The sequence below is a fragment of the Schistocerca piceifrons genome, chromosome X, assembly GCF_021461385.2.
Source record: "Schistocerca piceifrons isolate TAMUIC-IGC-003096 chromosome X, iqSchPice1.1, whole genome shotgun sequence".
NCBI lineage: Eukaryota > Metazoa > Arthropoda > Insecta > Orthoptera > Acrididae > Schistocerca > Schistocerca piceifrons.
In genome coordinates this window covers 425,636,720-425,664,356 of record NC_060149.1, presented here as the reverse complement: position 1 = coordinate 425,664,356, position 27,637 = coordinate 425,636,720, and the positions used below count along the sequence as shown (strand labels likewise).

At 41.4% G+C, this 27,637-nt stretch overlaps 1 protein-coding gene across 2 annotated transcripts in view; it reads left to right on the top strand.

Annotated features, from left to right (window-relative positions):
- Positions 1-27,637, top strand: part of LOC124721423 (elongation of very long chain fatty acids protein AAEL008004-like) — a 350,642-nt gene that overhangs the window by 250,846 nt on the left and 72,159 nt on the right. For both annotated transcript variants that reach the window (XM_047246397.1, XM_047246398.1), the window contains exon 4: positions 18,040-18,230. In XM_047246397.1, coding sequence (XP_047102353.1) covers positions 18,040-18,230 — 191 coding nt within the window. The remainder of the gene's footprint in view (positions 1-18,039; positions 18,231-27,637) is intronic.

Below are 27,637 nucleotides of genomic sequence, written 5' to 3'. Positions count from 1 at the left end.
GTTGAATATGTCATCGGGTTTAATAGTAAACATGAAAAACCTCCTCCTGTTATCCTTCGGCGGCACATGACCCACAGAATCAAAATTCACTTGTAGTCCGTGCATTAGTCTACAGTGCAAGGGAGTTCGATACAATAACTGTAGATACTGAATGTCAAAGAATTTTGAATGAAACTATTGTATAAAGTGATCGTTAAGATTTTCAGGACCAAGTACAAGAATTTTCAAGATATTTTACTTAATATTTCCGACACATCTAATGAGGTTATCATGGGAGAGCGCGAAAACAAAATTTTCGGACCATCACAACGAAAAATCGTCTGCTGAACGATATGATCTTTCAAACTCCAATGAGAAAGTTCACTGTCTAGTTCAAAAATAAATCCTCAGTCCCATTCAAGCATCTGAGGAACAATAAACATTTTAAGAATGTGGTACCCCACAGCTCCCAATATTTGAAGAACGTCTGATTTACCGCCAAAAGCTGCTCATGGAAATTCTTGATTGAGAAACCAGTTCGATCCACTGTCTACCATCAGGATCATAAAAATATTAATATCATCACACAAAGCGATAAAATCAGTATCGTCAAAAAATAAAATCCATGAATTTGTCGCTGTTCTCAAATGGTAAAAAATGTGCAAAATGGTGCACTCATTCATGTTATATTAACAGTCATGTTATTTTAACGGTTTACTTGTTTACGAATGAGTGCAGTGTTTAGCACAGTTGTATGACTGACGACGTAATTTCTTACTGTTTGACAACAGCGATGAATTCACGGACTTTATTATCTGACGCCATTGATTTTAGCCCCTAGTATGATGTTTTAAATGTTTTCATGAATCCCATGATGGTCTGTGGCACGAAACTGTTTGTTGAATAAGGAAACTTTATATGCAGATCTTAGCGATAAATCACGGCGTTCTTCGAACAGTAAACAATTAACCATCTCAAAATGAAAAAGAGATGAGTAGATGTATTCCAAGGAGAAAAGTAACAGGCCAAATATTGTCATGTGAAAGGAAGATAACAGATATTTACTTTTGGGTTACCTCTGATATTCTGTGCCAAATTCCAAAGGGTGCCTGGATACCAAATGTGCACCTTACGTCGGTACACCTCAAACATGACAGGTCGGCTGGTGCGAAAAATGAAGGTTAATTCCGATAACAATTATCACCTTTGTTATAGGATAGCATTTTGTCTGAATAGCTGTATCGAAACATGAAGATGATGTAGGACGAAGCTCGGACAGAACTTCGCACGCTTGATGAGATAAAAGAAATTATTCAGACAATTAAGGGAGAGGAAAATTTAATTGTCATGGGGGAGTGTATTTCGAAGAGAAAGAAAAATAATAGGAAAATTTGGACTGTTAAAAAGGAATGAAAGGTGAAGCCGCCTGTTACGTAGCATAATTTAGTCATTGCTAACACCACGTTGAAGAATCATGAAAGAGGATTGCATACGTGGAAAATACCTTGAGACACCAAAAAGTTCATATTGATTATATAATGGTTAGACAGAGATTTCGGAACCTGATTTTAAACTGTAATACATTTCCAGGAAAGAAATTAGGTGCTGGTAGGTGTGAATTTTACCGAAAGTGAAAAAGCTCCAAGCACTATGGGACTTAACATCTGAGGTCATCAGTCCCCTAGACTTAGAACTACTTAAACCTAACTAATCTAAGGACATCACACATCCATGCCCGAGGCAGGATTCGAACCTGCGACCGTAGCAACAGCGCGGTTCCGGAGTGAAGCGCCTAGAACCGATCGGCCACAGCGGCCGGCCGAATTTTACGGAACCATCAGTTTGATAAGGCATGGTTGCAAAATACTGACATGAATTATTTACAGAAAAATGGAAACACTGATATACGCTGACCCCGGGCAATATCAGTTCGGGTGCCAGAGATATGTTGGAACTATATACTGACGCTACTACTTATCTTAGAATATAGGTTAAAGAAAGGCAAACCTTATCCCCAATGTTTTTCAGTCTGTACGTTAAACAAGTAAAAAAAAAACTAAGAAAAATTAGGAGAAGGCATTAAAGTTCATGGACAAGAAAAAAACATTGAGGTTGAAGACAGTAAGGACTTGGAAGAGCAGTTGAACGGAATGGACAGTATCTCGAAAGGAGGATACAAAAAGAACATTAACAAAAGTAAAATAACGGCTATGGAATGTAGTCGAATTAAATTAGGCGATGCTGATGGAATTAGATTAGAAAATGAGACACTAGAAGTAGTTGATGAGTTTTGCTATTTGGGCAGTAAAATAACTGATGATCGCCGAAACAGAGGGGACATAAAATGTACACTGGCAATGGCAAGAAAAGCGTTTCGAAAGAAGAGAAATTTGTTTAAGCCGTTTAGAAAAGAAGAGAACGAAAGCTCTTGAAATATGGCGCTACAGAAGAATGTTGAAATTTAGATGGGTAGATCACGTGACTAATGATGAGGTACTGAATAGAATTGGGGGGGGGGGGGGGGGAAGAAATTTGTGGCCCAAATTGACTAGAAGATGGCATCGGTTGATAGGATACATTCAGAGTCATAAATAAATCCTGAGTTTACTTCTGGAAAGAAGTGGAATGCGGCGTAACAACTGCAGAGGGAGACCAAGTAACTAATACAGTAAGCATGTTGAAATGGATGTAGGTTGCAGTAGTTATTTGGATATAAAGAGGTTTGGATAGGATAGAGTAGCGTCGAGAGCTCCATAAAATCAGTCTTCGGATTGAAGATCACAACAACGACATCTTATGGAACAGTACACTTTTGTGTAAGGTATCATCTACACAACTTTTTGGTATCTGTAATGCAAGAGAGGTCCTAAGAGCAGATTGTTTGTGGCCTGGCACTGTCTCCTGCTTCCACTATATCTACTGATTGTTACAGTCGGTCAGATCTCGGTAACTAACACTTCCTACATTATTGCTAAGGCTTGCTAACATTTGTTCTCAGATGCTACCTTTTTATGTTTATGAGGTATATAAGAATAAATGTTATTTGTCTAATGTAACTGAATATTTACCTTGCTTTTAACCAAACAAGTTTCACCTATTCGTACTAGGAATCATCAGTGGTCAATAAAATCATACATATTTTGTTATGAGATTTGTTCCTGGCAGAAAATTTTCATTAACTTACTATTTAAAACTACAGGATTGTGTTTTATCACTTACTTTTATATCTCCTAGTCTTTTACTATCCCTACAAGAGCGTATACGCACAAGAAAAGAATACGAAACGTGAAAGTATGTCACACTCTTGACAACTTGGTACCATACTCTTGACAACCCGCCACCAATACAATTTACCTCGATTTATTTTTAAACTTAATTTCATAAAGCTGAACCAATTTTTATAACTGTCTGCCTTTGACATCATATCTGTTCCGTCTGACACACACCTCCTTCACTGAAATGACTCGTCCCCGGATATCTTGTGTATCTGGTAACCGTTTCCAAAATAATAAACGAACTATGAAGAGCAGAAACAATTTTATTTAAAGCGATAATCTATATTTAATTTCTCAGACTTCCATCTTTCTATTGTGTGGGAGGAACGACGAAAACCGATCCACAGGGAGTATAACTTAGTACATAAATAAATATTAAAATTAAAAGTCATTTATTTTTATCCTTTATTTCCATGAAAAGTACAGAAGCACATCGGAAGTTTCTATTATCAGAATGATTTTTTTACTGTAAGAGATTTTCTTCTCCGATTCCCTTGAGTGTAATGAATAACTTCTCGCATTTTACCCCGTAAATTATTTTCTTTTCGAATCCTCACGAGTGGGACCGAGCGAGGTGGCGCAGTGGTAGCACACTGGACTCGCATTCGGGAGGACGACGGTTCAATCCTGCGTCCGGCCATCCTGATTTAGGTTTTCTGTGATTTCCCTAAATCGCTCCAGGCAAATGCTGGGATGGTTGCTTTGAAAGGGCACGGCCGACTTCCTTCCCCATCCTTCCCTAATCCGATGAGACCGATGACCTCGCTGTTTGGTCTCTTCCCCAAACAACCCAACCCAACCCTCTCGAGTGTTGCAAATAGTGAGTTATATTTTTCCACTCATACAGTTTGCGTGATCGCCAGAAAGGCTTCACAAATTGCAATGCATTTTTAGACGCGCTGCCACGAGAAATTATCGTTCGAGGCACACGGTTTTAACCCAAACGATGCCCTTAAGCGACAGGGAATGTGACACTGACGCTCCTGCTGATTAGCTGGGCTGCCGGCAATTTTCGTTCTGCGTAATTGTTCTATGCGGTAAAAGAAAAGTAAGTCTCAACACCGCTACTTTCTTTTGATCTAGAAGTTTGATTCTTTCCTGTTTCCTGTTTGTCGACAATGAGATCATCAGAAAATTTTATCTTGTCTTATATCAAGTTTATTACGCCTTAAGTGGAGAAATTAGCTAGATTATCATCCTTTAATGGAATGTGGAGCGTTCGTCAATCTGTATATCTGACTGTGCCTGTCTTCTCGTCTAAAGTTACTTATATATACATATATATATATATATATATATATATATATATATATATTCACGAGCAATTTAATTAGATAGCGATAGTGTTGGGGAGAGAGAGCGAGCGAGAGAGAGAGAGAGAGAGAGAGAGAGAGAGAGAGAGAGAAAGCTCTCAAGACCATGACAAAAGGAAGTTCTTCCATGTGATTTGCCACCTGGTCCAAAAATCGTTGACATGAAAGTGATGGTTAAGGCACAACAGGGCCCCCGCTTCATCCCACGAAAATATTTCGCGTACACGCGGATACCATCGCCAGTCTGAATTGTACCTTACTGGCAGAAAGAATCCACCATATCGTGTACTTTTCAACACACGCCCACCGACAGACAACGTCTTGCATAGAGGATGCGTCACGTGAGACGTAACACCTCTTTTATTTCGTGAACGGTTCAATATATTGATCAAAGGTTTTGGGAAATTACAGTTCGCAGAGAGGAACGTAATTTTGTTGTATGATTAGCACACTTGAATCTTTTCTCAACCAAGTTATTGAAGCAAGTAGAGATTTTTTTAATGAAACGATTTATGATTTTTAGTGGCATTCCAAAACTCTTGAAAAGAAAAGTACAGTGACAACGCTTGTTAACGTTAGCTTTGAAACTTTTTGTCTAAGTATCCGACAAATGTACTGATTTTGAAAGACACTGTGCCCGACACCAGCTATCGTTATGTAAACATCGCAATGTGGGGCTGTTATCTCAGGCTCCATTGTTATATGCAGCAAGCAGATAGGCCTATACCACAAAGTATTTCCTACCAGCGGAAAATGCTGCTATCGGAGCACAAAAAATGCAGATATGGTGCTGTTTATTTAAGACTTAGACTGGGAAAAGTGGGGTACCAGCTGCCTCAATCTACCATCCTCAAAACCTTCAACATTTTCTCAAAAATTTTGGCATACTAATGTCTCTCCCTACCTCGTTTTCATTGTCATATATTCTGCTCTGATTATCACTGGTTCTCACCCACCTCTACTTTCTCTTTATTCCTCCCCTCCCCCCCCCCCTCCCTCCGACAATGTCTCCTTCACTCTTTCCCTAACACTATTGTTTCATTGTCCACTACGTTCCAATGCCACTGTGTCCCTCTCTTTCTCCCACACTGCCATCGTCTCCTTCGCTCTTTCTATAACAGAACCACTGTCCACTATCTTCCAGTATTTTTTACTTTTCAGTTACTTTGCCTCTGCCTTTGTCTTCTTATATCTCAGCATACAAAAGCGAGAATATGTTCCTATGCCAAAATTTTTGGAAAAAATTATAAGGTGCTAACGAAGGTAGAATGAGGCAGTTGGCACCCCACTTTTCAGTCAGAATCTTTTAAATAAAAAGGAACATGTTCGCATTTTTTGTGCTCCGATAGAAGCAATTTCTCCGTGCTACGTTTTCGCCTCAAACCGGATTTTACATGTACAGGCAGGATAACTTTCAGACTCTGTATTTCGGAAAGATATGAAGAAAATTTTCATGATTGTTCGAGATAGGGATCTTAGGAATATATTGTAAAAATTACATTCATTTACAGTGCATAGCCGTCTCGAAATCCGCGGCTGAGTTCTGGTAGCCAAGTTTTTGAGGTGTAGTCAATAAAGATTTTCGGAAACGAGGAGATGCCTCTTCTATATAAGTGCCTAAAAATGCACCGTTAAAATTTGAGCAATTTTCTGCGGCTATTTATTATTTAGATTTCGCCTCATACAGGATTTTAGGTGTAAAAGCAGGGTAATTTTCAACCACTGTATCTTGGAAACGGTAAAGTTATTATGAAAATTTTCATAGATATTCGAGACCAGGACCTTAGGAATATATTGTAAAAATTTCAGCCATCTTGTAATCCTTAGCAGGGTTTTGGTTCCCTGAGGACGGCGAAAATTTATTTGAAAAACACTTTTTGTCGTATTTTCCGATCAACCACGCATGAACTAATGGTGCCACCGTAAGTCCCATCAAATGTAAAAAGAACCAACCGATTTGCTCCATTTGCCTAAGCGGGAAGAAGTGTGTAATATTCATACTTTGACCCTGTACTGTAATATAGTGACAGTAAGACGATTCTTCTGTTGGCTATACAAATTGTCCCTAGCCTAAGAGCTATTCAAAACCTTACATTTTATCACCTATAGAACCCCAGGTATGAGCACCGGAAAATCCGGTTCTTAAGAGCGTCGTTTTGGAACATTTAAGACGCATGCTGTCGGATGCATGCCGATTGGTCTTACTGTATACAACGGTTGTTGTAAATGGAACTACGTGTTAATATGTGGTCTGTCATAAGGGCTTTAGAAAAAATGTTTCAAATGTGTGTATGTATTCAAGTGAACAGCTTTTGACAAACAGCTTTTGACAAACTGCCTATTGGCTTCTGTCTCGGGTTCTTCGGCCGACGTTCATCTAATGAGTTTACTGACATTTCGCCAGCACGAGTGGCTGGCATTGTCAAAGCTTCACAACCCCAACGCTCCGGGAAAAGACTGTGCAGGGAATTTTCTGGCCATGCTAGGACATTCCCAAGCAGGCTTCTCACACCCAACTTAAACCAAAAATGTAAAGAAAAGGCAAAAGGTCACCAGCTACTTGCTAAAACACAATAATTTCAACACATCTTTAGAATCTACCAATTTCAAAGAGAAAAAAACAATCTGTGACACCTATTTAAAAGATAGTGTAGACTTAATTCGGTCAGCAAGTAAAAACAATGGTTCCTGTGTCATTAACATGAAAACAATTTCTGGTTGTTACCCTTATGGAGTTCACCAGTATTTGCTCATTGCAAGAGCCAACTGATCACAGGAAAATTTATGACTGTTTATTAACAAGTAAAATTTACGACAATTAAAAAAGAACATGAAAATAACATCAGTATTATAAAGCAGAACGTTACAATGCACAATCCGCGAAAGCAAAAAAAGTGATAAAAGAAAAAAACATGTTTTACAAAGTGGTTATCACAAAAAACTTCTATATCTTATAAAACTAATAATTTGTAGGATTAAAATAACTTTGTGGCACTAATTTAATCACTTTACTATCTTTCAGTTAGTTAACAAACAATGATCACTGTGTCATTATACTGAAACTAGACTTAATTATGTGATTGTTACCCTTAAGGGGTTCCTCACTATAAATATGCCCCATGAAAAGGCTAATCGATCACAGTCCAATGAGCATAAATAGCTATCTGACTGATAAACGAAGCAGTGCCACAGGAATGAATTTACGAAACAAAATATCACAAATCTAATACATCACACACAAACAAACATTGATAAATAAAACAGATCTGAAAGTACAATAGTCAACGTCTAAAAAAACATCAATAAATAAAAAACCTGCAAAATACAAGAGTCAAAGTCTAAAGAAAACAATAAATAGAACACCTGCAAAATACAAGAGTCAATCTAATAAACACCAATAAATCGAACTCCTGCAAAACACACGAATCAGAGTTTCTCTGACAGAAACACACGTATATGCATTGGACTAAGAAGCGTATAATCACTGTTCACTGACACACTCAGTAGTTCCACTATTCCGAGGCACAGTATAAGGGGAGGGGGGGGGGGGTTCGTCGCCTCAGCTGTCAGTAGGGATTTTTGTCCATCTGTTGCGTGCAATCCCGCCATCCGTGCCCTCTCATGAAGTTTCTCTTGGTGGCCCATGTCACGTACATCTCGATTTGGTTCCATGCTTGTGTTGTCAAATTCGTGCGGTATGCTCGTTTGACACGCCGGGTTGATATTCCTAGGCAAGGATGACACTTAATGGCTCTTCTTTGTGCCACCCTTAGCTACCAGAGAACATCGAACTATGATTTACTGTCGCTTGACAGTGGGCATCCGCCAGGAAATGTTGATAGGCGTCGTTGAAGTCTGCCAGTTTCTCTGGACAGTATGTGTCAAAAGGCTCCACGCCCCTTGTGTTACATTCTTGAGTTATCCTCAATTCGCTCGCCGGTTTGATATTCCTGGGCAAGGATGACACTTAATGGCTCATCTTTGTGCCACCCTTAGCGACCAGAGAACATCGAACCATGATTTACTGTCGCTTGACAGTAGGCATCCGTCAGGAAATGTCGATAGGCGTCGTTGGCGTCTGCAAGTCTCTCTGGACAGTACCTGTCAAAAGGCTCCACGCCCCTTTATCCCCTGTCTTTTGTCGTTTCACCGCGGCCGTCTCGTCACGGTCGCGTGCGTGTGTTGCGTTGCCAGCAGATGGATTTCCGCGCGGTGGACCGCTCGGCCATCTCAGGTCATCGCCTCCACGGAGGGTCGCACTGGTGCGGCCGGCCATTAGCTCCGTGTGCAAGGGAAAGTGTTTGCCGCGTACCCTTCTTTTGTGGTTGACCGCGCTCCCGAAGTGGCCCGGTTGACAGTGTGTCCTGCTGGGAAACCCACCAGTTTACAACTAGCCCTCCTCCTCGCTGCCCCCGCTGTCTCGTAAGAGTTTAGCTGGTTCGCTTTCACGTTCTCAACTGCATTCACAGAAATTGTTCATCATAGTTATGTGATTACAAAATGTCATACATAATACCACTTAGTATTGTCTTTCACAATTTTTAAGAACAAAAGTGAGACTTAATTTTTTTTAAAAATAAAAAAAGTTAGATGAATCGACAATATAAAAATAAAAGTTAAATGACTTGACAATATAAAAAAATAAAAGTGAAATGACTTGACAGAATAAAAATAAAAATTAAATGAACTGACAATATAATATCTAAATCCACATCACTAATGTGGTTCACTTCCGTTTTAATAAATCAAATGCTACTTATTAATTCACTAAAATGAACAGGATTATGCCTTGTGCAAGTATAGGTCAGGGCAGCATAGGGTTCACATGTTATTTACACACACACACACACACACACATATGCACACCTGTTGTCTATACTACAAACTAACTACCCATAAACATGTATTACTCAAAATTCTACTTCTATCCACTACTAGTTAATCCAACAAGCTACTACAATGCTACTTCAACAAAGTGTTTACACCACTACAACATTGTTCTAATTCGTCCTCTTCCTGACGCTCGCCGCATATGTCTTGTCACATGATAAATATGGAGAAACTTTCCTTAAACATACACAGTAAAAAGTTCAATGGTTATTTACACGTCAAAACATTTATACCAGTTGACACACCTGATAAGAGACTCGTAATTATACATTTATCATACTCATATATTCACACATAAAACAGTAAGAAAATTTCATCTAAAATTACGTTATCACAAGAATTAATCACACAGATGACTCTGAGAAGGGTAAAAATATTTTCATTATACAGGTTATACTACATTTTCTTACCCATTTCGTTCCTTCTTTAAGTTATCTTTCGCTTCCAAATCAGTTATTTCGCCTGTGGTGGTTATTCTGGATTCATTTCTCATGAATGGCAAAATTGTGGTCTCCTCTATTCTGTAAAACAGTTTCATCTTAACATATTGAACTTACAACAGACGCAAAAGATCCGAATCCTCCTGTAGTTTAAATGACAAATGTTTTGCTTCATCCTTATTACCTTAAACCAAGCTTTCCTTCGGTCCCATAATCAAAATTATTTAATCTTCCTCTACCTTCAAGAGGGAAATTTCCTCGTACAAATCATATAGGCTGCAGTGCAAAAAATGGCTCTGAGCACTATGGGACTCAACTGCTGAGGTCATTAGTCCCCTAGAACTTAGAACTAGTTAAACCGAACTAACCTAAGGACATCACAAACATCCATGCCCGAGGCAGGATTCGAACCTGCGACCGTAGCGGTCTTGCGGTTCCAGACTGCAGCGCCTTTAACCGCACGGCCACTTCGGCCGGCTGCTGCAGTGCATCCCGCACCAGCGAAAACAGTAAGCTCTAATGCTCACAGCATCAGCAAAACACATAAACGTCGCTTTTCTAGGACAAGTATTAACGCAGAATAATTTTGCAGGCTTTGGCTCAACATCAATCAAGACTACAGAAAGAGTCCATATTTCTGTTCCATTCTCCATTTGCTGAAAAACTGCTCGTATTTGACTACCACAATAATATTTCAGGGCCACGTAAATTACACAAACCACAATTCTTCTTTCACCTTGAAGGGAATCATTATACTTACGAAATCCACAGACAGCACTTTACGTACTCAGCTACAAAGAACAAAAAAGACATATATCATCAATATTAACATATCATCGCATATTGGGAAGCCAATGGTTAAACAAACGTATTATCGCATCCTGTTTTCAAGATTGTAAACTTCCTTATTTCTTTCTCAGAGTTCTACTATCTTAAAATATTCATACAGCACGCATACTATAGTAAGAGATTATCATTTATACTGACAGATATAGAATAGTAATAGATAGATAGTAGCACTGAAAGCAGAAAGTCGGAAACAAAGCTACTAACAGCTGGGCACCTGGGTTTGCCAGACCCATAATACCCACAGATCGGATATGCCCCTGAATTTTGCATTAATTCAACACAGATCTTGCTTCTCTCAGGAGCGACTCTTTTCAATTTACACATAAAAACATAAACAGCATTTCACTCGTTCACAAAGAAACCTTTTATCTTCACATTTGAACCAACCTAAATCCTAATTGCACAAGGAAAGAAAAAAAATTAAAAACATCACTTCAATCAATCACATAGAAACGTTTTTATCATTAATTTTACGAACATATTATTCAAAATGCATATGTCACAAATGTAAACCAATCAATTCATTCTCCTCACCGTCCTCTCTACTTCTCACTGTCCTTTCTACTCATTTGCCATGTCGCTCATTTGTTCTGATTGGGCGCCTTCTGCGCTGATCGTTTGTCATTGCCGGTTTTGTTCATTTCCATTTGCTGGATTATGTCTAGGGTTAGCCGGCCGAATTTCAACATCATGAGGTGCTCTGCTTACAGTCCTATTCCCACCGTATCCGTCATAGTATCGATTCTGGTTGCCGTACCTGTAGCGTTCACGATCTTGTCCACGTCCTCGAACATTTTCGTTGTTCCACCTGTGTTCGCGACTGTTACCCCAGTTTCTATACGGCCGGTCCCGATTATTGTTCCGTTCATGTCGCGACGACCAGTCACGCCGTTGATTAGTACTACAGCCACGACTGCGATCGCGCTGCTGTGCCCCGTAATAACTTTGTGCCTGATTAGGCGGGCATTCTGCTGTATTATATTCCAACTCTTGGAGAAGTGTCTTAAACGTTTCCACGTCCTCTTTGCATCGTCCCGCAAGAATGACGTGGCGCAAGTGCATCGGCAATTTGGTGATGCATATCCTAATTAGTTCCGCATATGGGTCGTATAGAAATTGATTTGCCTGCAGCATGTGGTCGAATAGGCGTGCTGGGCTGCCGAAACCAGACTGGTTCAAATTTGGCAGCATAATTATGCCATGCTTGACCCTATCTTGTGCCGCTTCCGACCAATAGGCGGACAGAAAGGCTTGTCGAAACTCCCAAGTGGAGTTACAGTAACGCGCTGCCGACCTTATGCGAATCGCCGGTTCGCCTTCCAAATAGCCACACATATATTCTATCTTATGTGAACTTGCCCAGTCGGGGGGAAGACAGAACTCAAATTGCTTGAGCCATGCTCGTGGATGTATTCCTTTTTGCGAATTTCGAAATATCTCAAACTTTCTCACCGTAAGAAAATGTTTGAAATCAAATCCCCGCATTTCCTCCTGGCAAGGCCCTTGAATGTTTCTATTTTTCTCATGTCTGCCCCTCAAAATACATTCTTCCCTGTCGTCAAAATCTCCCTCGTGGCCGGAGTCACTCTCTGCATTGTTCGTACAGCTATTTTTAGTGCTATTGGCGAGTTCGGAATCACACTCCATGTGGCTTTCCAGATGCGCCACGCGTTCTTGTAATTCGCCTGTTACAGCTTTGTGTCGCCTGTTCACTTCGAACTGTTCCTTCTGAAATTTAAGAAGCGAACGCACTTCTTCGGTCTCTGCGACTGCTACCAGTGTAGTATAGTTATCGCTATCCGTCACCTTCATCGTGCCTACGATGTCCACTAATGCCGCAATCTTATCATGTATTTGTCTGTTGTCCTCCGCCAGAGTCTGCTTCAATTGTTCTACTTGCTGTTCGAGTGTGTGAATCGCTTGACTGTTGTCCGCTACTGTGTTGCTAATGGACGCGGGACAATGCGTTTCCGCCTCCTGGACCATGGAAAGTACCTGCTGGTGTTCTCTTTGGCATTCTTCTCTCAGCACTTGGAAATTCCTAAGTAGCTGTTCCGCACTCTCTTTCAATTCCACATCGCGACTCCGCTTGCCCTGTTCTAAGGCTTGCAGACGATCATCGATTTGTTCAAATGTACGGCCTAATTCTTTCATAAAATCACTTTTTATTTCACTTGACAGATTGTTTATTCTTTGTGAGATATCATCGGACGCTCTCTGCATCGACTTGTCGACTTTATTTGTCTGCTGGATTAGTTTTTCGTCTATTTGTTCGCCTAGGTCGCGGATCGATTTTTCAGATTTCTGCATCATTTGTTCACCTTGCTCGCGGATCGATTTTTCAGATTTCTGCGTCATTTGTTCGCCTAGCTCGCGGATCGATTTTTCAGATTTCTCTGCGTTTTCTTTATTTTGTTGCAATAAGGCTTTCATGAGTTCTGCCAAATCAATTTGGTTAGTTGGAGGCAAAGTAATTTCTGGCTCTGATGTGAGCCCGTTCGTCCTGTTTTGCATTTCCTCTGAAGTATTCCCCAATGCATTTTCGGAACCGTCCGACGCCTTAATATTCGAAAGCAAATTATCCCCTTGGTCCATGTTGCTTAAGTTGTTGGACCGCCTACTTTTAGCTTGGTTACGTGTCTGCATTCGTTCAATTTATGCCCAGTACGCAACACACTAATCACAATAAATGTATCCCCAAAATGGTTCAAATGGCTCTGAGCACTATGGGACTCAACTGCTGAGGTCATTAGTCCCCTAGAACTTAGAACTAGTTAAACCTAACTAACCTAAGAACATCACACACATCCATGCCCGAGGCAGGATTCGAACCTGCGACCGTAGCGGTCTTGCGGTGTCAGACTGCAGCGCCTTTAACCGCACGGCCACTTCGGCCGGCAAATGTATCCCCCAAAAATTACGACAGTCACACGAAAGGTACCCAACCTAGTACGCACTTTTTCACACGCAAAACAAATTTTTATCTTTGATCGAAACAGTGCCATTTACAAGCGAGAAAAAAAAACACACACACATATAAAACACACAAATATAGAAAACAAAGCAAGACAAACAACACAACGCCGCTCAACAACGCCGTGAATCTTTTGAAAGTCTGCTCAGAAACAACGCAGAAGTTGTTTTAGCGCTGCAGGGAAAAAAAATTAAGATTATACAACGCTCGTAATCTAACGTTTCAGAGATTCCAGAGTCTAGCGGTATCACAGAACAGGGTCGCCATGTGTAACGTTGTTGCTTTAATTTGCTATGAAAGCGGGGCTGATAAACAATAAAAGCGGTTTAAAAGCTGTGAGCTATGTGGGGAAGTTAACATTGCATTTCTGCGCAACTGTTTCACCAGGTATCCAGTCTAGCTTACCAAATTCCCAACCAGACTAACATTAATTATAATCTTTTAATCATCATACGACAACCGGTGATATATATATAAAGAGAATTTAAATAAAAAGAAATAAATCAGTTTATATTTGGAAATTTATTTTAACATTGATCATTGAAATTTCAGCATATTAAACTTGATTCATATCTGAACTGGTGCCTTATTTAGGATTGTGAAAATGTGAGTTTGTAATCTTACGGAACACATCAAATATTGAGCCAAGATTGGGAGACTGCATACAACACTGCATTCATAAAATAACACACAAAGAACGTTGAAACATATGCAAGAGGAAATTAACCACAACCAACCGATTCAATTTTCACCCAAAGAAGTTACGTTCATAGCGCAATCCTGTCCATCATGAAATTACCACACACTGGTATACTAAATTCATACTAACTCTCTGTGAAATCTTCCCAAAAAGAATAGCTGAGGGCTACTTTGATGCTTACACCACATGCTTCACGTGGTCAACTTGGTTTACACAAAGAGTGTAACTCCACAATAATTTTGATAATTAAAATAAATTAGATCGAAAAGCAATTTACAAAAGAAAAACATCGAACTGGTTACTATCGTCTTACTATTAACCTGATGGGTCAAACAATTGTATAAACACGTGGTATTGGTCTCACAAAGTACACCCTACGTGGGTTGAACATAAAGAAAAGCTGCTATATTGAAAAATATTGTCAAGACGAGACATTATAATCTCACGCACATTCGCATTTAAGGTTGATGAACTTAGTTAGAGTTACTGATCAACACGTGGTTCCACTTTACTCACAAAGTAGTGACAGAGCAACTACCGGAATATATTCTGAACTTCACACTCGAATTACACTGCGTTGCAATTTAAGATAACATTAGATATTTTAGAGCTAAACCTGAAATAAAGGTGATTAAATTTTCAGTTAGGCTGAACTTAAGAAATCCATTGTCCTACGGACTTAGCAGACATGCGCTTAGCCGGAGATCTTACCACTTCAGACGCTCGCAGCGGACAGACTGCCGTGGTCCCTTCCTGAGGGTGGCTCACAAATACAAACGGAAGTGGCCAGAGGGGCAGCTTCCTATACCAACATGACAAGGGACGGACAGGACCATACTAAGAATAGAAACCTCTCTGCTTTTAGAAAGCGTAGCTACCTGTTCCGACGTTGGTCCTACTGTTCTCTAGCAGACAGGCTTGTCTGCTACCATCCAGCATGCAACTAGAAATACATTTGCTCATTCATCCTCTCACACAGAAGGGAAGGGGGATGACAGTATCTTATCATATACAGTATATAAAAGAAAGCGGATGTAGGTTCCGTATCAGACTGTGTGACATGAATTACATATAAACTGTATTTTAAAGTGTAGTAGTGTGACAGATCGTTCTTTTTTATGTGTAAAAGTAACACGTTCCACTGCTCAGTCTCCTCCCAGATAGTCAGAAACACCACAGTAAATTTAGAAGAGGAATTTATGCCGTAAATGACAACATATTTAAGAAATTAACATGAAAGGAATCCAACAGAGACCTTTCACAATCATTTGGTGGAAACCTCGCTCCGATATCTCTAATCGCTCACAAAATAAAATAAATGTTACCTCTTTCGTGACTCACTTCGTATATCGAGCAACATATAGCAGAGGTTCTTCACCTTGCCATATACGTGTTTCCTGGGCCATATTCGAGAACACATACATTTTACAGCATTTCTCATGATGGCGGAAAACTGCTGTGTCTCATAACGAAGAGATTTGATCTGCAAGGTATGATAAAGCATATGTTGTTGTCCCATACTGAATTCCCAAGTGATCTGTTGTGCTGTTTCCTGACTATCCAAAGTTCAAATGCAAGCTAGAAGATGGAGACGCTACATATTTATAAGTTGCACAAGATGGTGGGCGATTCAGGTAACGGCGATTTCCTTCCAATGGACAAATTCACAAAAAAACTCTTGTCACGGCAATTTACACATAGTTGTCTTTGACGAAGAACAGTTCATACATAGCGTATTCATAATTCTTCTGGCCAGATGACTCATTTATATGCTCAGTTGCCACAGGTTGTTAATTTTATTTATTTATTTGTGTACTTCTACTAATCTGGAACTGTTACGACAGAGATGAACAAGAACTTCCTGTTTGCCACCTGTTCAACACGCTCATACTATGTAAGACTCTGCAGTACGGCCTATCAAAGTTTTAAAGGACCAGAACCAGAGCTGGCGACCTGCAGCAGTTCCTTCCTCGAAGCAGAGGGACTTTTTTTTTTGTCATAATCCGTGAAGCACGCCAGCGACTCGGTTTGTCAGTGACGTCGGTGGCTGCATTTCGGGGAATAATTTCCTGTAGACCAGAATTCTTTGCCGCCGCTGATGGCCCGGAACTGACGTACATCTAACTTTACCTGTTTTATGCTCACGCTATTTCGCGAAATAATCTGTGGGACGTTCCATTAAATCACCTTTTTTATTTATTAGTTTGAATGTTAAAAACATTAGATGGCATTGAATATCAAGAGCTCAGATGGAAAAACAGTACTACACAAAGAAGGGAAAACTGAAAAGTGGAAAAAGTACATAGACAGCCTATACAAGGGAGATAAACTTGAAGGCAATATTATAAAAAGTGAGGAGGACGTACATGAAGATGAGATTGAAGATACGATACTGCGAGAAGAATTTGACCGAGTACCGAAAAACTTAAGTCGAAAAAGGCCCCAGGCATCACCAATTCAGTATTAGAGGGAAGTGTAGAGAGTAAAAATCGTAAAGGCAGACCAAGAGATGAATACAGTAAGCAGATTCAGTAGGATGTAGGTTACAATAGTTATTCTGAGACGAAAAGCCTCGCAGAGGATAGAGTAGCGTGAAGAGCTGCATCTAATCAAAGTTCGGGCTGAAGACCACAATAACAACAGACGGCATTCACTCCAATTTACCGTCCGTTGGCAGGCCGGTATGGCTTGCCATACACCGTAGGCCATTTGTTTTATAGCTGTAAATTCGCAACTCGACAACATGTAAATACACCAATTTTCGCCCAATGAGCCATCTTCAAACAGGCAATTTCTGGAGTTAACTGTGTATGCTATAAACAATCTCTAAACGAATCGTCAACCCGGTTGAAGGGAGGCAACAGAAAGGACATCCGGCCATCCTCTGCCACTAACATTGCCACATCTGAGAGATTAACATGACTCGTGAAGATACGGAATAAATGCCAGGAAAAAGGAGTCGGAGACTTTGTGAGTAGTGGCTCCCTCATGTACATTCATCTTGGACGAAATAAATTTCGGGTGAACAGCCTGGTATGAGTGTGCATAGGACACAATATTTCGGTAATCGACCACGTTGCCATCATCAGGTGCGCTGATGTACTGACCGGCGGTGGGCCGGCGCCATATATACATAGCACCGGCCCACCGCCGGTCAGTACATCAGCGCACCTGATGATGGCAACGTGGTCGATTACCGAAATATTGTGTCCTATGCACACTCATACCAGGCTGTTCACCCGAGATTTATTTCGTCATAAAATACGCCTGGAGAAATTGAAGAATCACATTACATTCATCTTTATGTATCCATTACCCTCCAAGTCCGAAAATCAGTTTCGGTTTTTGCTGGATGAGCAGGATTGCGTGGTTGAATGGAAATCTCGTTGGGCTCTATGTTTCTCAACAAAGAGATAAGGAGGATTTTTTTAGCAAACCCAGCTTGTTGACCGTCACAATTACAAACACAAACACAGATATCAACCTAAACACATAGCTTATTTCTCAAGGTAACAAACAAACAGTTTAGTGCCCAAGTGAAATCAGACGACTAGCTAGCGTGTTACTTTGCATAAAATGTGTCAGCTCCAGACTTATGCAGGCGGTGGTGTGATTGCAGACCCCCGCGTGGCCGACTGGCCCCTGATGGACAGCCCGATGCCGACACTGGTGATGGTGGCGGCCTACCTGTACGTGGTGATCATCTTGGGGCCGCGCCTCATGGCCAACCGGAAGCCGTACCAGCTGCGCAGCGTGCTCATCTACTACAACGCCTTCCAGGTCGCCTTCAGCTTAATCATGCTGTGGGAGGTAAGCCACTTTCCACTGCCGGGAAGCACGCTGATAATGATCGAGGTGAGACTTCTTCCTCCTCCGCCAGGACGAATTATGTTCCCCACACCCACTTCCTGCCACAATAATGAGAAACACACAACCTCGAATTATTATGAGTTCGCGTATCTTGGTTTCACTACTAATATTCATTTTCTGAATCTTTGGTACATATACGGCATTCGAATCCAATTATCACACCGACAGTCCCTACCTACAGTAACTAGGACCAAAACGGAGTATATGCATTGCAGCTTCTCAAGAATGGTCACCAGTTCGAAATATCGACTACATTTTGGGCAATGCCCTTATAACATCAAACGAACAGTTCGAGTACCCCAGATCATTTAATATCATCCATAGCTTCCAGGGATACCGATGTTGAAAATCGTATAAAAACTAGATGGTAGAAACAGAGGCCATTAACAGGAATCAACTGTGTTGCTATCAAAGTTAAAGGTAATATGTACAAACGAGCAATTAGACCAATTACAGCGTATAATTCAAAAAGTTTGGTCATGTGCAAATTAGAGGAACAGGAGCTCCAGGTTACAGGCAGATGGATACTGCGCTAGTCTAGACGAGTGATCCTAAAAGACAAACTAAGAAACGAACGCATCCGAGGTTTTGTTTAAGGTAACAAACTAGTGGAAAAGTTTCAAGAAAATCGCCTACGCTGGTACGCCCGTGTCATGCGCCTTGAACCTACCGTATGACAAGAACAGTACCTGACGTAAAGGAACTGAAAAGGGGCCCCGACGCTAAACGAATTGACTTAATACCCTAAAGAACGACCTAAGAAAGATGTGACTACGCCCTGAAATGGCGCAAATACGTTCACAATGGCGTAACAAGGCTAAGAGGGCAGAACCCAAGAGACACGATGGGAAATAAGACACGGAAGAAGAAGAAGAAGAAGAAAGAAGACAGTCCTCAGTAATTAGTACTTTGATGGGCTAGAGAGATTAAAACAGATACTCAAGCACAAGTACCTACCTAATTGGTGCAGTGCTTATCACACTGGACTCGCATTCGGAAGGACGACGCTTCAAATCCCTGCCTGGCGATCCACGTTAAGATATTCCGTGATTTCCCTAAATCCCTCCAGGAAATACCGGAATGGTTTCTTTAAAAGGTCCACGTCCTATTTCCTTACCCAACCTTTCGCGACCTGAGCTTCTGTGCTCCATCTCTAATGGCCTCACTGAAGACTGGACGTAAACTCTCATCTTCCTTCCTTCCTTCCTTCCTCCATGAACAAATAAATGATGCAAGAGTCATCACATGCGAATGGCGATGCAGGACGATCAAAGTACGACAGCACCTCAGACGTAAGAAATACAGTTCATACAAAGATATACGAAAGACAGAATGTACAATAATCAGCAAAGACGTTTTCTCATTTTTATTTGATGCTGTATGTGACAATATCGTTCTGATGGCAACAGAGTCTAAGATTTACGTATCATAGTCGGGAATACCATACTCTGCACCTTCAATGAGATAAAATACTATTACTGTTGTGAGGCAGTTCAGTATTTTATTATGATGTACTGCGTCATAGTCCACACTGTGGAATTATGCAACCTACACTACCCCATCACTTCAGACAAAACATTGACGTACATACGCAGTGGTTAAGACAACCCTCGCTATTTTCAGTGGTTCTGTTTAAGTAACATTTATATTAATTTGATAGTTTCCAATTGAAAATATTGTGTCATGCTCAAATTTACGTACTGAAGGCAATTTTTTGAACAGTAATATTGCTACGTCTTGCAGTGTAATATGTCCACTTGTTAAAGTAGTTAAGAGAAAATCATGTTAATCATTGCAATCGTTATTCTCTCTCTGCAGTAAAAAACAAATCTCAATGAATTCCTTAACAAAGAACACTAACGTGTGAAAAGTCTGTCAGCATTTTTTTACAGCGCCTTCGAAACTCCAGTCCTACTGCATAATTTATCCATATTCATAATGAAACACACAATGTCAATTTGACCTCCTAACTTCATATTTGATGCCGGCATCACACAGAGCAGTAGGTGTGACATCATGTAATTAGCATACCCAGAACTAGGCATACAAATTAGGGTGCGTTCCTGCAATTCTTGCAGCCACAGTGTGGCACACAATAGATCATCTTATCACAAGACTTGTTCAACAGCTTGTGATGTTAGTGACGCAGTTGTACTCGGAAGACTGCTTCGACAGGAGACTACTCGAAAGTTATTCACTCTACGACGAGAAATGTCGCGAGGAGATGGCTCAGCCACGGTCTACGTATTGTTTCCAGAATGAACCTTTCACTCTGCAGTGGAGTGTGCGCTGTTACTAAACTTCCTGATTTCCGCTATATCCTTTCCTCCAGGAGTGTTAGGCCAACAAGATATGATAATGAACTCCTGTCAAGTTTGGTAAATAGGAGAGGCATAGGCAGAGCTTAAGCCGTGAAGGTAAATCGTGAGTCGTGCTTTTATGGCTCAGTAACAGTTTTAGCAGCGTTAAACTAGCTTCTGATTTTAAATCCTAGTCCAGTAGACATTTTTAATCAGCCAGGAGGCTACAAAACAGCGCACACTCCATCAGACAATGAGTGATTCAACATGAAACCATCACTGGTTACGGTCACTCACTCGATACTTTTACAAGTGTGACGTATCATCCATAGTTCGCACCTTGTCATGCGTCCAGTGCGCACTCTGCTATTCCGCGGACACACTATAGCAATTTGTATGATATCTGCCGTGGCCACGGGAGTGTGCATTTAAGTGTCTGTGTGGTTTTACGTGTAAAATGTGTGTACTGTTGGTATAAAAAGAGCTAGTGCTCGGAAGCTAGTGTGAATGCTGTTTTCTGTTATGTGTTTCTGTGCTCCACGCATCGATCTGCTACAGGTGAGTAGTTGTCTTTCCTCAATTTTAAGGATTGCTCCATCCAGAAATTTCCATTACTGTTATGTACGAGGGCTAGTCAGAAAGTAAGGAACGATAGGTCGCGAAATAGAATCCACAGTGAAAATCAAAACTGTTTTATTTGCAACAGTTAGCTACAACTTCCAGCTACTTATCTCCGTAGTCGCCGATCCGACTTAGACGTTTGTCGTAGCGTTGTACCAACTTTCCAATACCCTCGTTATAGAAGGCAGCCGCCAGTGCTTTCCGCCAATTCTCACGCTGGCCTACAGCTTGTTCTCTGTGCCAAAATGTTGTCTTCATAGCCAGCGGTTCATGTGAGCAGAGATGAAACTCAGAGGGAAACAATTACGAGCTGTATTGTGAGTAATCAAACATTTCAAACTGGAAACGATGCAGGAGCATCTTCATTGCCCCTGCAGAATGCGGCTGAGCATTGTATTGAAAAAGAAAACGCACGACAGTTATGTAACGCTGGCTGCATAGCTTCAGGCGAAATTTCTCACCAGGCCCTCGTACTTGTCGGGAGACACTATTTTTCTAAGTATCTTTATGTCCTCCCTGTGTGCTCAGAACTAAAAAGAACGACGTTATGCGATCGACGGGCATACTAGAGACACTGCTCAAAGCGCCTATGTGAAACTTCATCGGATTTTCACTGTAGTTTCCATTTTGCGGCCGGTGGTTCCTTACTTTCCGAATAACCCTCGTATAATAACTCGCAAAATCGCCTAATAATTACAACATTCACATTACTGGTTTCGACAATTTATTGCTGTCTTCAGATGTGATTAAGCCACCAGCAGATTTGGCATGATGTACAAAAATGCAGGTTATGCACTCTGAACCATATCAAGAGAGTCTAGTAAAGCTCTTTTCATCTGATCCGAAGAAGAAAGAACTCTTCGCTTTGACGAACATGGACTAGTTTCTTGAACGAAAAAAATCTACATTTTTAAAACAAATAATTCCAACTAGATTCATAAAACACTATTAAGCCTTCGCTCTATACTTCTACTTCTAATAATATATTCCTGTATCGCGACTGATAGAGAATAGGAGTTGCGATGTCAGCCGCGCCGTCAACTTGGTGTGCTACCTCTCTGTGTTTCACTGGTCGTGAGAATTGTATAAACACATGACACAATACATGGTTCTCCCATTCCGTAATGCAGTGAACATGAGCTCCGCCCTGCGTGACATATGCAACACTCCCACCGTGAGACCGTTTCCATCATTTCTTGCTCGTGGCGCACACATACTTTTTTCACCATATTGTCTCTCCAGTCCCATTACAGAAACGTATTTATTTGACTTCTAAAGACATACGATGAGGTACGTTGTGTCCGCTAAAATCAGAAAGCTCCTTAGCTTATTAACACAATGCCCGCCTCACAATTTGTCAGTGAATACTGCAGCAGCGACAATACTTTATACTCCCCGTTTTGTTGTTCGCGGGAAACTGATGAATGGCTCATGCGGTCCCTATGGTTTCTAACTCAAGCTTTACTACCTATGGAAACTTGGGGGTGATTTTCGAAGAGAGGTTCAGTGCATTCGCTGGTTATTGAAAAGCTTTTTAGTTTTCTGACACATCTCGTAGCTACATTATAACTCTTAACCATAGAATTTCACTTGACTAAGTTCCACCGGCCGGGGTGGCCGAGCGGTTCTAGGCGCTACAGTCTGGCACCGCGCGACCGCTATGGTCACTGGTTCGAGTCCTGCCTCGAGCATGGATGTGTGTGATGTCCTTAAGTTAGTCAAGTTTAAGTAGTTCTAAGTTCTAGGGGACTGACGTCCTCAAAGTTAAATCCCATAGTGCTCAGAGCCGTTTGAACCATATTTGAACTACACTACTGGCCATTAAAATTGCTACTCCAAGAAGAAATGCAGATGATAAATGGGTATTCATTGGAAAAATATATTACACTAGAACTGACATGTGATTACATTTTCACCCATTTTGTTTGCATAGATCCTGAGAAATCAGTACCCAGAACAACCACCTCTGGCCGTAATAACGGCCTTGATACGCCTGGGCATTGAGTCAGAGCTTGGATGGTGTGTACTGGTACAGCTGCCCATGCAGCTTCAACACGATACCACAGTTCATCAAGAGTAGTGACTGGCATATTGTGACGAGACAGCTGCTCGGCCACCATTGACCTGACGTTTTCAGTTGGTGAGAGATCTGGAGAATGTGCTGGCCAGGGCAGCAGTCGAACATTTTCTGTTTCCAGAAAGGCCCGCACAGGACCTGCAACATGCGGGCGTGCATTATCCTGCTGAAATGTAGGGTTTCGCAGGGATCGAATGAAGGGTAGAGCCACGGGTCGCAATACATCTTAAATGTAACGTCCGCTGTTCAAAGTGTCGTCAATGCGAACAAGAGGTGACCGAGACGTGTAACCAGTGGCACCCCATACCATCACGCCGGGTGATACGCCAGTATGGCGATGACAAATACACGCTTCCAATGTGCGTTCACCGCGATGTCGCCAAACACAGATGCGACCATCATGATGCTGTAAACAGAACCTGGATTCATCCGAAAAAATTGCGTTTTGCCATTCGTGAACCCAGGTTCGTCGTTGAGTACAACATCGCAGGCGCTCCTGTCTGTGATGCAGCGTCAAGGGTAACCGCAGCCATGGTCTCCGAGCTGATAGTCCATGCTGCTGCAAATTTCGTCGAACTGTTCATGTAGATGGTTGTTGTCTTGCAAACGTCCCCATCTGTTGACTCAGGGATTGAGACGTGGCTGCATGATCCGTTACAGCCATGCGGATAAGATGCCTGTCATCTCGACTGCTAGTGATACGAGGCCGTTGGGATCCAGCACGGCGTTCCGTATTACCCTCCTGAACCCATCGATTCCATATTCTGCTAACAGTCATTGGATCTCAACCAATGCGAGGAACAATGTCGCGATAGGATAAACCGCAATCGCGATAGGCTACAATCCGACCTTTATCAACGTCGGAAACGTGATGGTACGCATTTCTCCTCCTTACACGAGGCATCACAACAACGTTTCACCAGGCAACGCCGGTCAACTACTGTTTGTGTATGAGAAATCAGTTGGAAACTTTCCTCATGTCAGCACGTTGTAGATGTCGCCACCGGCGCCAACCTTGTGTGAATGCTCTGAAAAGCTAATCATTTGCATATCACAGCATCTTCTTCTGTCGGTTAAATTTTGCGTCTGTAGCGCGTCATCTTCGTGGTGTAGCAATTTTAATGGCCAATAGTGTAAGTTCCTTTAGCTACAGGGTCCCAACGTCAGTGACATAGAATTTTGTACCGCAGTGGGAGACAGTTTCCTGCGACAAATGTACAACTTCACTATTGCAGAAAGCAACTGAAAGAGGACAACATGTACGTCCATTTATTGTCTACAATTCGTTACGTTTGTAATCGTATTTTTTACGTCATAGGGGCTTTTATCGTTTGAGGTCTTCCCGATTTAAGTCAATGCACATTTTCCAACGTTTACCCATCGATTAGATGCCATCCCTGAAGTGTTGCTCTGTAAATGAATGCGAAGTACCCGTCTGCCGCAGCAGTGACCTCCTCCTCGGACTCACAGGGAACCCCTTGAGTATGAGGTCGCAAATGCAATCTTTGGTATGACACATTTGGAAGTCTTGTGTTAACAGTTATAACAGGAAAAATATTGGCTACTAATGACACACCATGGGCATTAGGCGGGCGGCAGAAAATGAGTGTCCGGGAGGTGTAGAGATCAACTTTCTATGGGATGTATGTATTGCACTTCACAAAATGGGCATTGTCGGCACTCAAGAAATAGCCAAATAAATCATTAACTTGCACCACGGAATGAGAAATGGCGCGCCACAGTGATCGCAAAGGTTCGCACCATCAAGATCGTAGGCGCCGTCCTCGGAATTACAAACCGCGCAGAACGTTCAGCTAGCTATCCAATCTTAAAGAATGCATGTAGAATCATATTGATGTAATGGGGTGATGAGAAATGATGGAATGTGGTGGCACGCAACCGAATGTGAAACAGTCTGTCATGAAGATTTTCATAAAACTGACTATTCTTTAAGGCGAACCTGCAGATAGTGCAACAACACGTGTTGTAGGCACTGAAAAAACAAATATTCAGAGGTCGACTTTCTCCAGTGGTTCCAGGTCGTACGAACTGCAATATCACATGCTTTTCGGGAGGGATAGTGTACTCTGAAGGGTATGATTTTTGTACGCAGAATAGGACTCATTTTGACCAGCTATAGGCCAAAAACAGTGCTCATACCATACTTGTAGTTCTCTTACGCCCATTTTCCCGCTCTTCGTTGCTGTGACGTAAATATTTCGTACTGCCCTTGCAAGATGACGCACACATGAAAGAATCGTAGGAAGCAGAGCACCTCCAACTTCCCACAGCACAATAGACAACATTTCAAACCTTTACCATCCACATGTACAGTCGCCATAATTGTACACAAATGCGTCAAGGCATTGATGTTAGATGATCTTGATACAACTCTCCTGATATCTCTAATTTACAGGGCTCCTTTCGTATACATTTCATCTTCAAATTACGACTGGTCGGAGTTGAAAGCAAATTCCTCACTGAACGATGGGATAAGTTTGTTTATCTCACCTATAAATTTTCGGGCCGATCCGAAGTTTGCTGTGCGTCGTCAAGTTGACACTTTGTTTGAAATTTCGTTATCTTACGTGTTTAAGCTATGCAACCATCCACTGTTTCCCTTTAAATCACTGGAACCTATGTTGGGCGCAATTTGATGTGCGTAACATAGTAGGTTACTATCACGCACGTCCTGTAAATTGTATCGAGCATCCTTGAAACGCGCAAAAACACCAGTTTTTGTAACAAGTGCGCCTTGTCCTCCCTTGAGTATCTGTAGTTTTTCTTATGCACTACGCGGTCATATTGCTGCGGTCTTACTCGAATTCAGTTCATAATTATTTTTTTACTATGCTGCGGATGATCTTCTATGCACGTAGTTATGTTCAGCACCTGCACCTTGGACAACAACTGTTCTTTACTACTTTTCCCTGGAGACGGGATTTGTGGCTGCCCGTCCGACAAGGATAACGAAGTGCATGGCCCGACATTTGTTTCAATATCACTCTCACTTGATAAGCACGTATCGCTATCATTGCAGTCTCATAAGCAATGTCCACACAGCCAAGCGTATGCGACTCCACACACTCGACTGACTGCAAACGTTAACATTTCATCTGTAACTTCTTTCTCACCCTGTGTAATTCCTTGGCTTCCCTTCTGACGAAATGCCAACTTCAGCAACTGTTGTTGTAGATATAATGCAATGTTTGCTTTGTTTGTCGTTGCCATTGCTCTGCTTTGTATCTAAACCACTAGCACTGCAGCGCAGTTGTGAGTTACTCGTCGACTAAGCAGTTCAACAATTCAACTACTCTCCGTAGCCTCACGCTATGCTCGTCATTGGATACACCAGTCCCACCCCCCGTTGCCATTAGCAGACAATATTTTGGTTTCATGGAAGACAATAGATGAGGCGTCGAATACGGTTAACATCATTGGCCTTTTGCTACCTCTCTCTCAAGGGGTTCCTTGTCAGGACGTATTGTAGTCTCAAATTTATTTAGACATGGAATCGAGTAGCGTAATACCGTTGCATCTGCTTAGTAGAGTGAGTATTCCAAAAATTCGAAACTTCATAGCCGTCAGTTTTCCCACTGCAAAAAGACATTAAACTACGGTTAAACCGTCAAGATTATAGCCATTTCTTTTCTTTCCTTTTGTTTTCGATCTAGGTCTCTTTTAACGCTTGTTTTTCAAGTAGTTAGTCCAAAGGCATATGTGGTATTATTAAATGATTATTTAACCTTTGACCAGATAATAATCAGAAGAGTGCCGTTTCACTTTTCCATCAACTAACATCGACTTTACCGTTTTCGTTATGGCCCACAAGTTTCCACTTTTTCCCCTACTTGCTGTTTAATTTTGGTGCGAAGTCGTGAACCCATGTCTCATCCACAATAACAACTCTGTACATACAATCAATTGCTTAATTTTTGAAACTGTCAAAAGCTAAAAAACCTACATTACGTTTGCTTTTTGGCAGCATTCGGTGGTGCGACACTCATCTTTCACATAGCGTCGTCATAGTTAATTTTTCTCGTAAAATATTCTATGCTTTATCTTCATCTTTCTGTGGTGTTAGCAGTTCCATACATATGCCATCGCAACTAGAATTTTGTGTGCATTGCCATTGCCCACATCAGTGGTTGAGTTCTAGGACGTCTTCTTCATGAGAATTACCGCCAAGTTTGAATGCATACGTGCAGTGCTTAAGGTTTGAAAATTAAGGAGGATAGTTCTCAAAAACTTACATCATTTTCTGATGGTTGGCGATAAACTGTCCAAAACAAATCATTTTTGACGCTACACTGCATCAGTTTATCTACACTGAATGACAAAGAAGTGAA